Source organism: Plecotus auritus (genome assembly GCF_963455305.1).
Source record: "Plecotus auritus genome assembly, chromosome: 3".
In the NCBI taxonomy this organism is placed as follows: domain Eukaryota; kingdom Metazoa; phylum Chordata; class Mammalia; order Chiroptera; family Vespertilionidae; genus Plecotus; species Plecotus auritus.
Window position 1 is genome coordinate 219,886,758 of NC_137772.1, and position 13,453 is coordinate 219,900,210.

Here is a 13,453-nt window from a genome sequence, read left to right on the forward strand (position 1 = left end):
GGCAGGGGGAAGGGAGGTATAATCACGGAAGGCTTCACAGAGGAGGTGGCATTTGAGTAGACTCTTAGAGAATGAGTTACTCATACTGACTGAACCATTCAACCAGCCCTTCGGACATAAAGGGACATCCCAGATGCCAAACTGTGGCCCTGGGTACTGGGTACAGCATTAGGGCATGTGTTGAGAGGTCCCCAAGACCAGGTTCAGCGAGTCACCAGGAGGATTCACACAACCAGCACATAGTCTTATCCATCACAGCGAAAGGATGCAAAGCAAAATCAGTAAAAAAAAAAAAAAAAGCCTGGGGTGAAGGCCAGAGGGAGCCAGGTGTGAGCGTGGTCCTCTCCCGTGGAGTCACACAGAAAGCTCTTCGTTCCTCCAGCAGCAAACTGTGAAAACACATGTGAGGTGTTGTCAGCCAGGGATGTCAGCAGAGACCCAGTGCCCACGGCTTTTACTGGGGTCAGCCACGGAGGCCGCGCTTGTCCCCAAATGCCAGACTCCCAGAGGGAAAGCAGGTGTCCGGCACAGAGCACACTGTTTGCACAAACAGCTTGGGCACAGCACAGTGAGCCCCCTCACAGGGGGTGGCAGGAACCCTCCCGAGGTCCAAGTTCCCAGAGGCCAGCGAGGGCTGGACTTGCAAGCAGGCCTAAGTCAGACCCGCTATTCTATCGCCTTTCTGCACAGGGAATTACACCTCCCCCCTTTCTCTTTTTGAAGTGACTTGGGAAATGTCTTTTTGTGCCTCACGCCCAGATTTGTTGAGAAAAATTTAGTTTGCCATGGAGATCATTTCAACACGTTTCCTAGCAAATAACCTTGAGTTATGCAAGAGCCGAGGAGCAGGCTGGTGTGGGGAGTCCCACGAGCACCCGGCTGACAGTTAGTCCTGAGCTGCCCACGAACTCAAGTTCCAACTCGGCCCAGCATGTGCCAGAAATGAGCCTCGGTTTTCTCTTCAAGGAAATGAAGGCACTGGCTTCATCTGTATCAGTGAGCGTTTGCCGCGTAACAAAAGGTGGTGGCTCGAAACAAGTATTTTGTATTTCTCACCGTTCTATGGGATCGCGATCTGGGTTGGGCTCAGCTCAGCGGCTCTTCTTCTAGTGTTGCCTGAGCTCACGCATGAGGCTGTCACCAGGTGGCACTGAGAACAGCTGGGCCTTCCTCCATATGGTCTCCCAGCCCCCACCTGGCTAGCCCAGGCCAGGTCCCATGGTGGGAGCTACAAAACTTCTTATGGCCCAGTCTCAAAGGTCATGTAACATCACATTCTAGTGGTCCAGGAAAGACACGGCCCAGGCCAGATTCAAGGGGAGGAGAACTAGCCCCCACATCTTGATGGGAGCAATGGCAGTGCAAAGGGGTGTGGATACAAGGAGGGGTGGAAATTATAGCTAAATTTTGCATTAAGCACTCCATTTCCCCTATGCTCCTTTCATTCATTTCTTCTTGTTCTTGTTCTTCTTGTTCTTGTTGTTGTTGTTCTTCTTCTTCCTCCTCTCCTCCTCCTCCTCCTCCTCCTCCTCCTCCTCCTCCTCCTTCTCCTCCTCCTCCTCCTCCTTTCCTCCTCCTCCTCCTCCTCCTCCTCCTCCTCCTCCTCCCTCCTCCTCCTCCTCCTCCTCCTCCTCCTCCTCCTCCTCTTCTTCTTCTTCTTCTTCTTCTTCTTCTTCTTCTTCTTCTTCTTCTTCTTCTTCTTCACTTACCCTCAATGTCCCCAACATTTGCCAGGCACAGACTGGTGGGGAAACCGATGAATAAACCAATATATGCTATAAAGTTATAAGGAAAGAGCATTTATTTTATAGATATTTCTTTACACCATACTTTCCCCCCCCACAAACGATTTGAATCAACAGAGAAGGTACAAGCAATAAAATTGTGAATTTCAACCACAGAAGGAAACCAAAACCAAAAGAGGAAAGAAGATCGTGTTTGTTTATTGAGCGCCCACTATGTTCCAGCTTCTTATGCACACTATCTCCCCCCATCTTTTCCACGACCCTGTCACAGGTAAGCAAACGGATGCTCATTGCAGATAAGTGACTTGCCCGAGTTCACGCCAGGCTGAGCGGCAGAGCTGCAAGTCACACGCTGAGTTTGGCCCCCAAATCTGTAGGCTACCTTAGAACAGCTGTAAAGAGCTTCAGATTTGACTGTGAGTTTCCTAGCACCCTAAGGGAAAAGGGAAATCGAACATATTGCCCAACTGGTCACTAGACAGGAAAAAGCCAGACATTTCATTGCGGGGAAGCAAAGCCCTTCCAAGCACAGAATTAATTTTTATTTTCTCCAGAGAGACTTGATGAAAGAGCTGGTGGGGTGGGATCTGGGGCTCAGCTTAGACTCCAAGAGGAGTGACGCTGCATTTTAGATGTGAGGGGGTTACTGAGTACATGCTCATTGTCCCCGGAGAAGGCTCTGCCTTCCCGTGACCATCTTCGTGTGTGTGTGTGTGTGTGTGTGTGTGTGTGTGTGTGTGTGTATCTCACTTTTCATCCCTACTCCTCCCTTCGTCTCTTTGGCCTCTATCCCTCCCTTGCTCACACCCGAAACGTAGAGAGAGCCTGCTGCTTGAAACTCCGTTTTTTTAGGAAGTGCTACGTCAGGGGCCCACACACAGACCCAGCTAGAACAGGACTTCCTCCCCACATGGGCTGGGCGGGGCAAGCGGGAAGGGGCCTGCTGCGGCCGAGGTGACACATCTCTGCCTGCCAGGCCAGCAGCAGCTGGGCCAGCAGTTCGCGGGAGCACTGGCCACCGTTCCCCGGAGGCTTCGGAATGGACTTGTGCCACCCAGGTAAGCACCTGGGGACAAGCTCCCTGGGTCTCGGTTTCCTCTTCTGTAGAATGGGGGCAGTAGCGCCTGCCTCAGGATCCTGGCAGGAATGGCTGTGTAAACAGAGGTAACACAGGTGGGAGTGCAGAAGCACGCAGCCCGTGTTATGGGCTCAGGCTAGCTGCCAAGCCAGCCGGGCCCCAGGCGCCGGGAATGCAGGGAACAAAGCGGGCCTGTCCCTGCCCCCAGGAACTTACATTCCAGAGGAGAGACAGACAGGAAGTGCACTTATGTCAGGTAGCAACAAGCAGAATGAAGAACAGGCAAGTAGGAGAAGGAGGATGGGACAGACCGTGCAAAGGCCCAAGGGCAGACCTGAAGGAGGACGGAACCGACCGTGCAAAGGCCCGGAGGTGGGACTGAGAAAGGTGACATGTTGGTCACTATGAGCCTGTCTGTGTGGTACAAAGTCCCTGAGGCCCCGGTTTGGCCTTTGGGGAGTGCAGGTGGCCTTTGGGGAGCAGGGCACCGCCTGGAGCCCGTGGAGGGGCCAGGACCAGGCAGCAGAGGACCGGGGCTGAGACCGTCCCCCATAAGCAGGACCCTGTGCCCGAGGAAAAGAGGAAGGGAGAATGCGCACTCGGAATGGGAGAGAAAGGGCGCTGCGTTTTGGTGGGACAGAGGAGAGGAGCCGAGTCCCTGCGTCCTGCGTCTCAGTGGCCAGCGCTGCCCCGGACGTCCCGAAGGCCAGGGCTGCAGAGCTGCCTGGTTCCCCAGGCCCAGAGGCGCCAAGCTGGTAGCAGCAGAGCCCCTTCTGCAAAGAAATCCTAGCATGGGGCAGGCTGAGCCCGCCCCCTGGGGCCCCTCGCCCCACAGTTAGGGAACCACAGGTCCATTTCAGCACCCCCGATTACAGATGGAGCAGAGGAGGCCTAAGCGGGGGACCGTCCTGCGGGTCACTCGCCGCCTCCTGACTCCCTGCCCAGTGGTCTCTCCCTGTCCTGGCTTCTCCTGGGGGCCGGGGGGGGGGGGGGGGGCAGGGGCTCACAGGCAGCCTGGACTCAGGGAACACATCTTGGGCAAGAGGAGGCCAGCGAGGAGCGGCGCCTGGCTCAGCGTCACCCGGCGGATGCGGGAGGCGGAGGAGACAGTAGTCCCCCCACATGCCTGTCTTTCCGTCATTATCACTTTGTTCTTTGGGGTCTTCACCTACGGGGTCCTTAGGAACAGAGATGGTGGTCCCCAGGATGCAAGGGAGGAAACGGGTCACCAGAAGAAACTGGTGGCCAGTAAATGGCAGAATAGGGCCAAGCCTCTGAGAGGAGAGAGAGCCCAGCTTACCTTGGGCTGATGTGGAAGTGGGGCAGGGAGGCCAGAAGGGGGGTCACCGCTTTGCTTTAGGCCGGCCCCGGAAAGAAATGGATTCAATGGGGTCGACAGGAGCAGTCTGTTGGAAGATTTGAGGTCTTCATTGATTGCTTCTTCTATTCACTCACTCATTCTATAAATGGCCCGCCCTGTGCTGTGCAATGCTGGGTCAGCAGAAACCCTGCCATGGTCCAGCCCAGGGGAGCTGCTGGTCTGGAATATGGGGGAGAAGGGAACATATCTGCAGGGCAATGACCCAGGACAGATGTGCAAATTGGCTCAGACCTGGCGCATGGAAAGAAGCCATTCTTTCCACATGAGTAGAAGACTTCCTGGAGGAAGCAGAAGGAGAAAGGGACGATCATTCCTCTGTTGCCCAGACTGGGTCTTTTTGGTTTTTTTTAAATATATTCTATTGATTTTTTTACAGAGAGGAAGGGAGAAGGATAGAGAGTTAGAAACATCGATGAGAGAGAAACATCGATCAGCTGCTTCCTGCACAACCCTTACTGGGGATGTGCCCGCAACCAAGGTACATGCCCTTGACCGAAATCGAACCTGGGACCTTTCAGTCTGCAGGCTGACGCTCTATCCACTGAGCCAAACCGGTTAGGGCCAGACAGGGTCTTAATCACCCCATGGCTAGGTGACTACCCCTCTGAGCTCAGGTTTGTCACCTAATGTGGGCACCATCATCCTTGTCTGACCTAAACCAGTGGTCGGCAAACTCATTAGTCAACAGAGCCAAATATCAACAGTACAATGATTGAAATTTCTTTTGAGAGCCGAAAACCGACTTCTGCGCATGGGCCACGAAGTTTCAATCGCACTGTACGTGCGCGCCCGCACGTGGTGTTTTGTGGAAGAGCCACACTCAAGGGGCCGAGCCGCGGTTTGCCGACCACTGACCTAAACTAAATGAGGATTTGGAGTCAGCCAGACCTGTCTCAGTTCCCAGCTCTGTACCCACCTGCCAGTGGCTATGATAGGCCTCAGTTTTCCCACCTGTACCATGGGCAGGACAGTGGTAAAGGTCCCCCAGGGCTGCCTTTCCTCCTCTAGCCATGGGTGTGTGATGTCAGAAGCAGGCCAGGACCTCTTCCCTAGGGCCTGCCAGAAAGGTGAGGAGCCCAGGCAACAAACCCCAACATGACCAGTGGCCGTACCGGGTGGGTGCGGGGAGGCCAGGTGCAGGTAAAAATAGAGCAGAGGCAGCTCAGCTGTGGGTAGGAAGCCACATGCTGCTCGATGCTCACACCCACAGGGCAGGCTGGGGCGGGAGCAACTGCCCAGACAGCCCCTCGGCCCCAGTGGCCTCCCCTCCCCGCCCTCCCACCCCCCCCCACCCCCGCCTCTGTGGAGCCGCTCCCTTAGGGCGCAGGAGAGCACCTCCCAGTGCCCTGGAAAAGAGGAACCGGGCCAGCTGTCCTGGAAGCAGGGCTGCAAGCAGAATGGGTTCTAAAATTGCGATGGGAAAGAGGAAGGACAAAGGGGAAGTGGAGAGGAGTGGGGCAGATGGCCGGGCCGGGGCAGAGGGCAGCCCCAGCGCAGGCGTGGGTGCGGTCAGTGTAAGGGTGCCTCCGGGAGGTGTGAAAGGCAGGGCCAAGTGGGGAGTAAACAGAGCTCTTGGGAGGACTGTTGTTGTTACCATGTTGGGTGTTTTGTGTTTTACTACCGTTATTATTATTATTATTATTATTATTATTATTATTATTGTTATCATTATTATTATCATTATTATTAAAAACCTACCCCTGTGAGCCACACCAGTGCCTGCAACAGGCTTGGAACCAGAAGCGGACCCTCTCAGCCCATGTCCTTCTCACACTCCCCGAGCTCAGTGTCTTCAACTCTGAAGTGGGGGGGAAGAAACCCCCACTTTTTAACCAGTAGGTGAAGGGTCAGAAGGCGCCTACGTACCACGTGGTGGGTGCAGCTGTCTAGGTGCTATCAGACTGTCCCGCGGGGTCCAATGCACCACGTGGCCAGTTGCCACCTGCTGGGTAAGGGCCCCCAACAGAGGGGACAGTGGACCGAGAGGACCCAGGAATCTACCTGTCAAACCACAAAGGAGCCGAAGGAAGAGAAAGGCAAGCAGCCCCCAGGCCCCCGCGCCGCCCACTCTCCTGGGAGAACTGCTTTCATCCACGCCCGTGCCTCAGTGTCCCCAGCTGCATGCTGTTGGCTTTGCTTTATCTCTTACCCAAAAGGGAAAGGGGCTCAGAGTGCAGGCGACATCCTGCATCTGTCTTCATTCTCCATCACGTAGCCAGGGCCGGCATCCCCGTGTCAGAGTATCCAGTGCTGGCATCCGAGGGGCTTCTGATGGTTTGCGTGTCGATATCTGGCTTCGAATGATTAACATCAGCGTTAAGGCCTCAGAGCGCCCGAGGGACCTGGGTATGACTGCGGCTCCACCACCTTCCAGCTGTGTCACCTCGGGCAGGTCACTTAACCCCTCTGGGCCTCCGGTGTCTTGTCTGCACAGTGAGATTAGAAATACCTTTCTTCTTCTAGAGCTGTCGTGTGGATCAAATGAGATAGTGGATGGGAAGAGCCTAGAGCACACAGGGCCTGGCACATAGTAGGTGCGCAACTGGCACCCCTTTCCTTCACCAGCGGCTTAGCTAGTTAAGTGAGCCCCCCGGTCCCAGGCCTGCTGCAATGAGGGGGAAGGAGGTGGGAGAGGATGATGCCCAGGGGAGCACGGGAGGCACCGAGGACCTGGAGAGGAAGAGGAGGCGCTCCTGCAGAGGAGAAGGAAGGTTATTCCAGGCACGAGGAACAGCATATGCCAAGGCCTATGGGAAAGAGCACACGAGAGCAAGTGAAGGGCGACCAGGGAGGCCTCAAGTCCAGGTCAGGGGGCGGGGCACGGAGTGTGGTGAGGTTGGGGGTGCACCAGCAGGTCTGCTGGGCCCAGTAAAATTTGGAGTCTTTGTCCCCAGGACAAGGGGACGCCATGGGAGGCTGGATTGGAAAGGCAGAGTGGAGACAGGGGGCCATGGGGAGGCCCTGCAGAGGCTCACTGCTCTGAGCTTCAGATGTCCCCCAAAATCCAGTCTCCCCACCTCACATAGTAAGGACCACCCTATTACAGGCTCATTTCCCAGGAGCCGGTGGTCGGGTGGTGGGGGGGCTATGCATACAGAAAAGATGGATGGGGCTTGGTGAGAGAGGAGACAGGAGGGTGAGAGAGAGGTGAGGGTCCAGGTGCCTCCTGGGGTTGTGGCCGGGGTATCTCAGGGACCATCCTAGAGCCCAGGGGACTCAGGAAGAATTGAGGGGAAATTCTAGGACTTCTGTTTTGGTCCAAATGGCAAACAAGATGACGGCCAGTGCCCAGAGGGGTAGCAGGGTCTGAAACTCAGGGAGCAGTTGGAGCTGAGGGGCTGTGTGTGGCTTTTTGGCCCAAGAGAGATGAGGGAAGTAAAGAGAGACGGTGGGAGAGGAAAAGGCAGCCTAGGCCTGGGTCACGGGAGCCCATGGCCCACCCCTTGACCATCGACAGTGGGGATTGTGCATAGAAACACTGAAACCCAGCCTGGCCTCTCTCCAACCCCTTTGGCATCCACGTGGCCTCCCCCAGGAGGTGTACCCTGGCCAGAAGCCCACCTCAAAACACAAGCCCCAGCCGAAACCAGTTTGGCTCAGTGGATAGAGCATCGGCTTGCGGACTGAAGGGTCCCAGGTTCGATTCCGGTCAAGGGCATGTACCTTGGTTGCGGGCACATCCCCAGTGGGAGGTGTGCAGGAGGCAGCTGATGGATGTTTCTCTCTCATCGATGTTTCTAGCTCTCTATCCTTCTCCCTTCCTCTCTGTTAAAAAAAAACAAACAAAAAACACAAGCCCCAGCCAACAGGAAAGCAACAGGAAGTAAACAAACAAAACAAAGAGTCTGATCTTTCACCCACGGTCAACTAGAGGTGACTGGGGCTTTCCACGATAGCGCTCAGCCCCCCTCCCGCTCCCGACAGGAGCTCCCCGCTGCAGTGCCACCTCCCTGCCATGCCCTTGCTCCTGACTCCACATGGATGGCCCCTCGTGCCTTCCATCCCCACATGTCCCCACGGCTGCAGAATCCTGGGACACAGTCTTGGTTATCTGCAAACCAGGGTTCTGATCCCAGCACTGCCACTTCTTGGCTGTGTGACTTAGGGCAAGTCACTTGGCCTCACTGAGCCTCAGTGTCTTAAACTAAAAAAGACCCACTTTCCAGAGGCGTCAGGATTCAGTGACAAGTTGTATGATGCTACCAGCATAGAGTGGGTGTTTCTGAGCTTAAAGTGTAATAGAACTCTTGCTTTGTGCCCTGGTGTGAGGGCCCCCTCCCCCACCTCCTGGAAACCAGGAACTCAGAGTTGCAGGAACAGAAAGGAAAACTCCCGAGTGAGTCACTAGGGGGTGGTAGTGGAGCCCCTCCTCCTCCTTGTTCCTGGATCTGTGTAGACTGGGGACAAAGCACCACTTACTGGCCACTGAGTTAGGGTGCAGCGGATGGGCCCATCCAAGCAGGATATGGTCTCCAGGCGGACACCTCCGCTGCACCTTTAAGAGGCTCATTGCTCAAGCATCTACCAGGCCAGCATACCCCCAGCATCTGGTGGGGAAGCCTTGAGAGGACCCGCGGGACCCGTGGCCACATGCTCCGCCCACACATCCTTTACTGTAAAGAGGGTCCCTCCGTCTAATGTGATGTCATGCAGTGTTCTGTGTCGGAGGATCAAACCCTCTGGGAGCCCTTGGATGCCGATGCTGGCCGAGGCTCTGTGGGCAGGAATGGCCACACACATCCAGGACATGTGTGAATTCTGGTCAAGAGAGATTGCTGGTCTCTGCAGAAGAGAAGGGATCCCGCGTGATCGACTAGCTGCCAAGTTGCTGGTTGGGTTTCTCAGGAAACAATGGGTCGCTGCTGCTGGCAAGTAGGCACATCAGCAGGGCAGGAGCTCGGGAAGCCTGGGCGAGTGGGTCTACCCATAGTCCCTGCCCAGGCCACATGGCTACTTCATGCATGTGCCATTGTACCTGCACTGGGCTGGCCAATCAGAGACTGGCTGATGTCAACTGGCCGAGTGTTAGTGGTTTAATGCCTCTCCTGTGATGGGTGGTTGCTGGGAAACATAAGTGTGCTTTATGTCTTCCCACTCCCATAGGCCATCGACTTGCCTCTTCCCCAGATCTCTCTGTTCCCAGCCTTCTAATCCTTCTTCTTTTTAGCTTCTGACCAAGAAGTCAAGCTACTCTCTACTGCCCATGATTGCATGCATATTCTTACTTCCCGACACTTCTCTTTCCACATGAGGAGGTTGACCAGGTGCCCTGCCCAAAGTCCTGCCCATTGGGAGGATTCTTACCACTGTCTCCACAACCCCTTTGAGCAGGGCTCTAGTTCAATAGCTGTCCAGTTTTGACTTGTACCAAGCCACACGTCCTGGAACCTAGCTCAGGCATTTTCCTCCTTTGTCAGAAGATCACAAGGGACCCGCCCATGCAGCCATGGTGTGAGCTGAGGGACAAGCCTTGGTGCCACAGCAGAGGATGACATGGGGGTCTGGGCCACCCATCCATGGAGCTGATTGGAGTCTCCTGGTTCTGCTCATGCTTGCTCCTAGGTGAACCACTTCCAATGAATAGCTATTGGGCTCTCTTGACTTTATGACTTGGAGGGTCAGACAGACCCATCTTGGCTACTTGGCCAAGGGAATCCTGACCATATACTACATTTGCCATAGTGTTGCAAGACCCTTCCCTCTGGGGACACAGCCTCTTCTTCAGTCAATAGATTTTGGGTCTGATAACTGGCTCGGGTCCAGAAATGAGGCAAGGGGTCTTGACTTTTTGTGCTATGGCTGCCCTATTGGAAGGACATATCCTTAGGCGAAGCAGCTGCATTTGGCTGAGGTAGTTTCCTGGGGAGGGACTCAGCATTGAGTGATCAGCAGGGTAAACCCCCCTGCCCCATCCTCAGCAGCTGAGAGAATGGGCATCTCAGTCCTGAAGAAGAGAGCTGCATGGCACAGCAGAGCATCCATTATACACATGTTGGACCCTTACCATATGCCAGATACTTGCTGGGTGTTGAACAAAATTCAGTTCTTTTAATCCTGAAAACCACACTCTAGGTGAGGGTTATGGTTCATGATTCCCAGATAAAGACACTGCATTGGTTAAGTTTCAGGTTTGACTGCTGTTAACAAAGAGACCCAGAATAACGGTGACAGAGACATTCCCAAAACTGATTTCTCTCTCATTGAAAAGTCCACGTGGGTAGCTGCTGGTGAGGTGAATATGATGACTTTTCTCCACACAGTTGCCCAGGGTCCAATCTCCTTCTAGCTTGCTGTCCTGCCATCTCAATACCCAGCTTCCATCTCAAAGTCCATGACGGCTACTCCGCCAACAGGAGGGAGAAATAGGGAAATGGAAGACTTGATATTGTCTGCATTCATTCAGGAGAAGTAGTATCTGTCCTTGTAAAACCTTTAAGAAACGGGAGCAGGCACTTCCCAAAGCTAGGACTTGAAAGTCAGGAAGAATTTGGAGAGGCAGACAGGACAAGGCGTGTGGTGGAGGAACTGCTTCAGCAAAGGCGGGGGAGTAAGACGGAGAGTTAGACAGCACAGGGCAGTGAGGAGCTGGCAGGCTGGACTAGCAGGCTGTGGTTCAGAATGGTGGGGAGAAGGCTGACTGGAGAGACCAGGGAGACTGTGGAGGACCAGGATGAGGGCTTTTCCTTCAAGTAGTGGGGAGTCCATGAAGATTTTGACCAGGAGAGTGTTGTGGATGGAACAGGAAGCACCATTGGGGAGTAGAAGCAAGCCAGCTGACCCGGGTGTAGGAGTCATGCTAGCACCTTGCACAGAATTCTGACCAACACACACTCATCTCCTTTAATTCATTTCCAGGTGAAGAGGGAAAAGCTTTGTAGTCATCCCAATCCAAGGTCAGCCCTGGTTCAGCAATTCATCCCTGTAGGACCTTAGCCAGATCAACTCACTGCTCTGAGCTTCAGATGTCCCCCAAAATCCAATCTCCCCACCTCACATAGTAAGGACCACCCTATTACAGGCTCATTTCCCAGCCTCCCTTGCAGCTATGTGTGGCCATGTGACTACATCTGGCCAATAGGGTGTGAAGCAAAATGATACACCACTTCCTGGTTGTGCAAATAAATAAGTGAATAAATGAGAGACATGTGATTTACTAAAAGAATAAACTAAAGTTCCAGGGAAGAATGAATGCCTTCCGCAGGTATTTTGTTGAGTACCCACGTATCAGGCTCTTCCTAGCTGCTGAGGATGCTCAGTGAACAAAATAACGAGTGTAACGAATGCAGTAGAAAAGATGCGAGTACACGAAATAACTTCAGGGCACCTATACCGGGGGGTAGAAGAAGCAGAAAGCTAGGTAGGAGGGGAAGGCAGGGGAGGGGCTGACTTGGACAAAATGGTCAGGGAAAGCCTCTTGGAGGTGGTGACATCAGAGCCCAGGCTTGAGTGAAAAGGGCTAGCAAGCCATGGGTTTCCGGAGGGAAGAGGGCCCCGAGAGCTAGCTGGTGTGGCTGGAGCTGAGTGATGGGGGGAGGGCAGTGAGGGAGCCAGGACCACAGGGCCTTCTCTCTCCAGACCCAGCGGAGCTGAGCAGTGGGGAAACCGAGGAGCTGCAGCGGATCAAATGGCACCGGAAGCAGCTTCTGGACGACATCCAGGTGAGTGCACACTCACAAATGTACACGTGAGTCACACACACATTCCCCCTGACACACCCTCAGGCCCTGCTGTGTGCGGAGCCCGCCGGCGGCTCTGTCGCCTCATCACATGGTGGGTTCACCCAGCGCTGGCCCCCATCCTGAGCCTCCGCTTCATCCCCTCCTAAAACGGGGCTCTTAGGTCAACATAATACCAATACGTGCCCAGCACTTGCCAAGTCCCCAGTTTTCCAAATGTTAGCACACCTGATTCTCAGCAGCCTCTGAGGCAGCCTCTGCTTCTGTGCCTGGAATATGCTCAGCCCAGTGCTGCCCCGGGGCCTTTGCACGCACAGTCCCCTCTGCCTAGGACTCTCCCAAGCTCTCACCATGGCTCCTCCTCCTTACTTCACTCTCAGCTCGTGTGCTGTCTCCTCTTAGCGGCTACAGTTGCTGGGACCTCACCCCACCCTGTCACATGTCCACCCAATACTGCAGGGCAGAATGAAGTTCCAGAAGGAAGGTGCACTCAGCAGGTATTTTATTGAGCACCTACCACGTGCCAGGCATTTCCTACATCATTACTATGATCATTATCTGCACAGTCATTTCATTGCCCTTGACCATCATGATCCCAACCTCACTAATGGTGAGCTCTGTGTAAGCGGAGCCTGGGTCCGTCTTGCCCACCACTGTATTTGTAGCCCAATCGTCAGAGCATAGTAGGTGCTCAATTAATACTTGTGAGTGAGTTCCCCCCCCCCGCCACCCACCCGCCTTTATTTGTGGGGAAGCCATTCAGTGACTCAACCGAGATCACATGGACAGGAGCTGACTGGACACAGATATGGGGTCCAGGCCCCATGCTGTCCTTGGGTCCCAGAACAAGCCCCTGGGGCCACCCCATCCCACAGATCTCAGGGAAGGAAGTGGGGGCGGCGGGAGCTGGATGCCTTTTAGGTGCTCATGCTGCTGCCCTGCAGGGGAATGCTGGACAAGCTGCCACCTCTCCCTGTCTGCCCAGTGGTGGCAGTTGGCAGAGGCAGGGGTTCTCCGCTGCCACTGTCACCCCCTGCAGGGTCAAGACAGAACAGGCTAGGGGGGATCGGGAAAGCGGAGGCTGAGTCGGACCTTAGTTGACATGTCCCCCTACCTCTCTACATAATGTTCTCTCCTGCAAGCCCCATGGGGATGGCAAAGCCCCTGAGAAGAGGGCCAGCGCCATCTAGTGCCCGGTGCACCCACAGTACCTGGCACACAGCGGGCACCAAGTCAGGGACAAGTGACAGAGTAAACAGATGGAGGAAAGCTGGAGAGGAGCTGGGCCGCTCCCAGCGCTGGAATCTGTGCCTTCGGACTGGGGACGGGGGCAGTGGGGGCTATGGAAGGAGTCTGAGCGGGGGCAGGGCAGGCACCAGTCTGCTTCAGAAAGATGGCAGCCGGGTGGAGGAGGGCTGGCCGGTGGGCGTGGCTAGACGGCAGGAGACTCTACAGCTGCAGAGGAGAGAGATGGGAAGGCTGGAAATAGGATGGGGACTTGGGGACTACACCCCCAAGTCAGGAGATGGTGGGAGAAGGAGTGTAGATGGAAGCAATTTGGTTGGGGACTTTG

The 13,453-nt window shown here is 54.9% G+C and overlaps 1 protein-coding gene across 1 annotated transcript in view; it reads left to right on the forward strand.

The window, feature by feature from the left end:
- The first annotated feature begins 2,666 nt into the window (after nucleotides 1-2,666).
- Nucleotides 2,667-13,453, forward strand: part of CYTH4 (cytohesin 4) — a 30,868-nt gene continuing 20,081 nt past the window's right edge. The window contains exons 1-2 of the mRNA XM_080659035.1: nucleotides 2,667-2,803; nucleotides 11,780-11,862. Of these exons, the coding sequence (XP_080515161.1) occupies nucleotides 2,785-2,803; nucleotides 11,780-11,862 (102 nt within the window). The 5' untranslated portion in view covers nucleotides 2,667-2,784. The remainder of the gene's footprint in view (nucleotides 2,804-11,779; nucleotides 11,863-13,453) is intronic.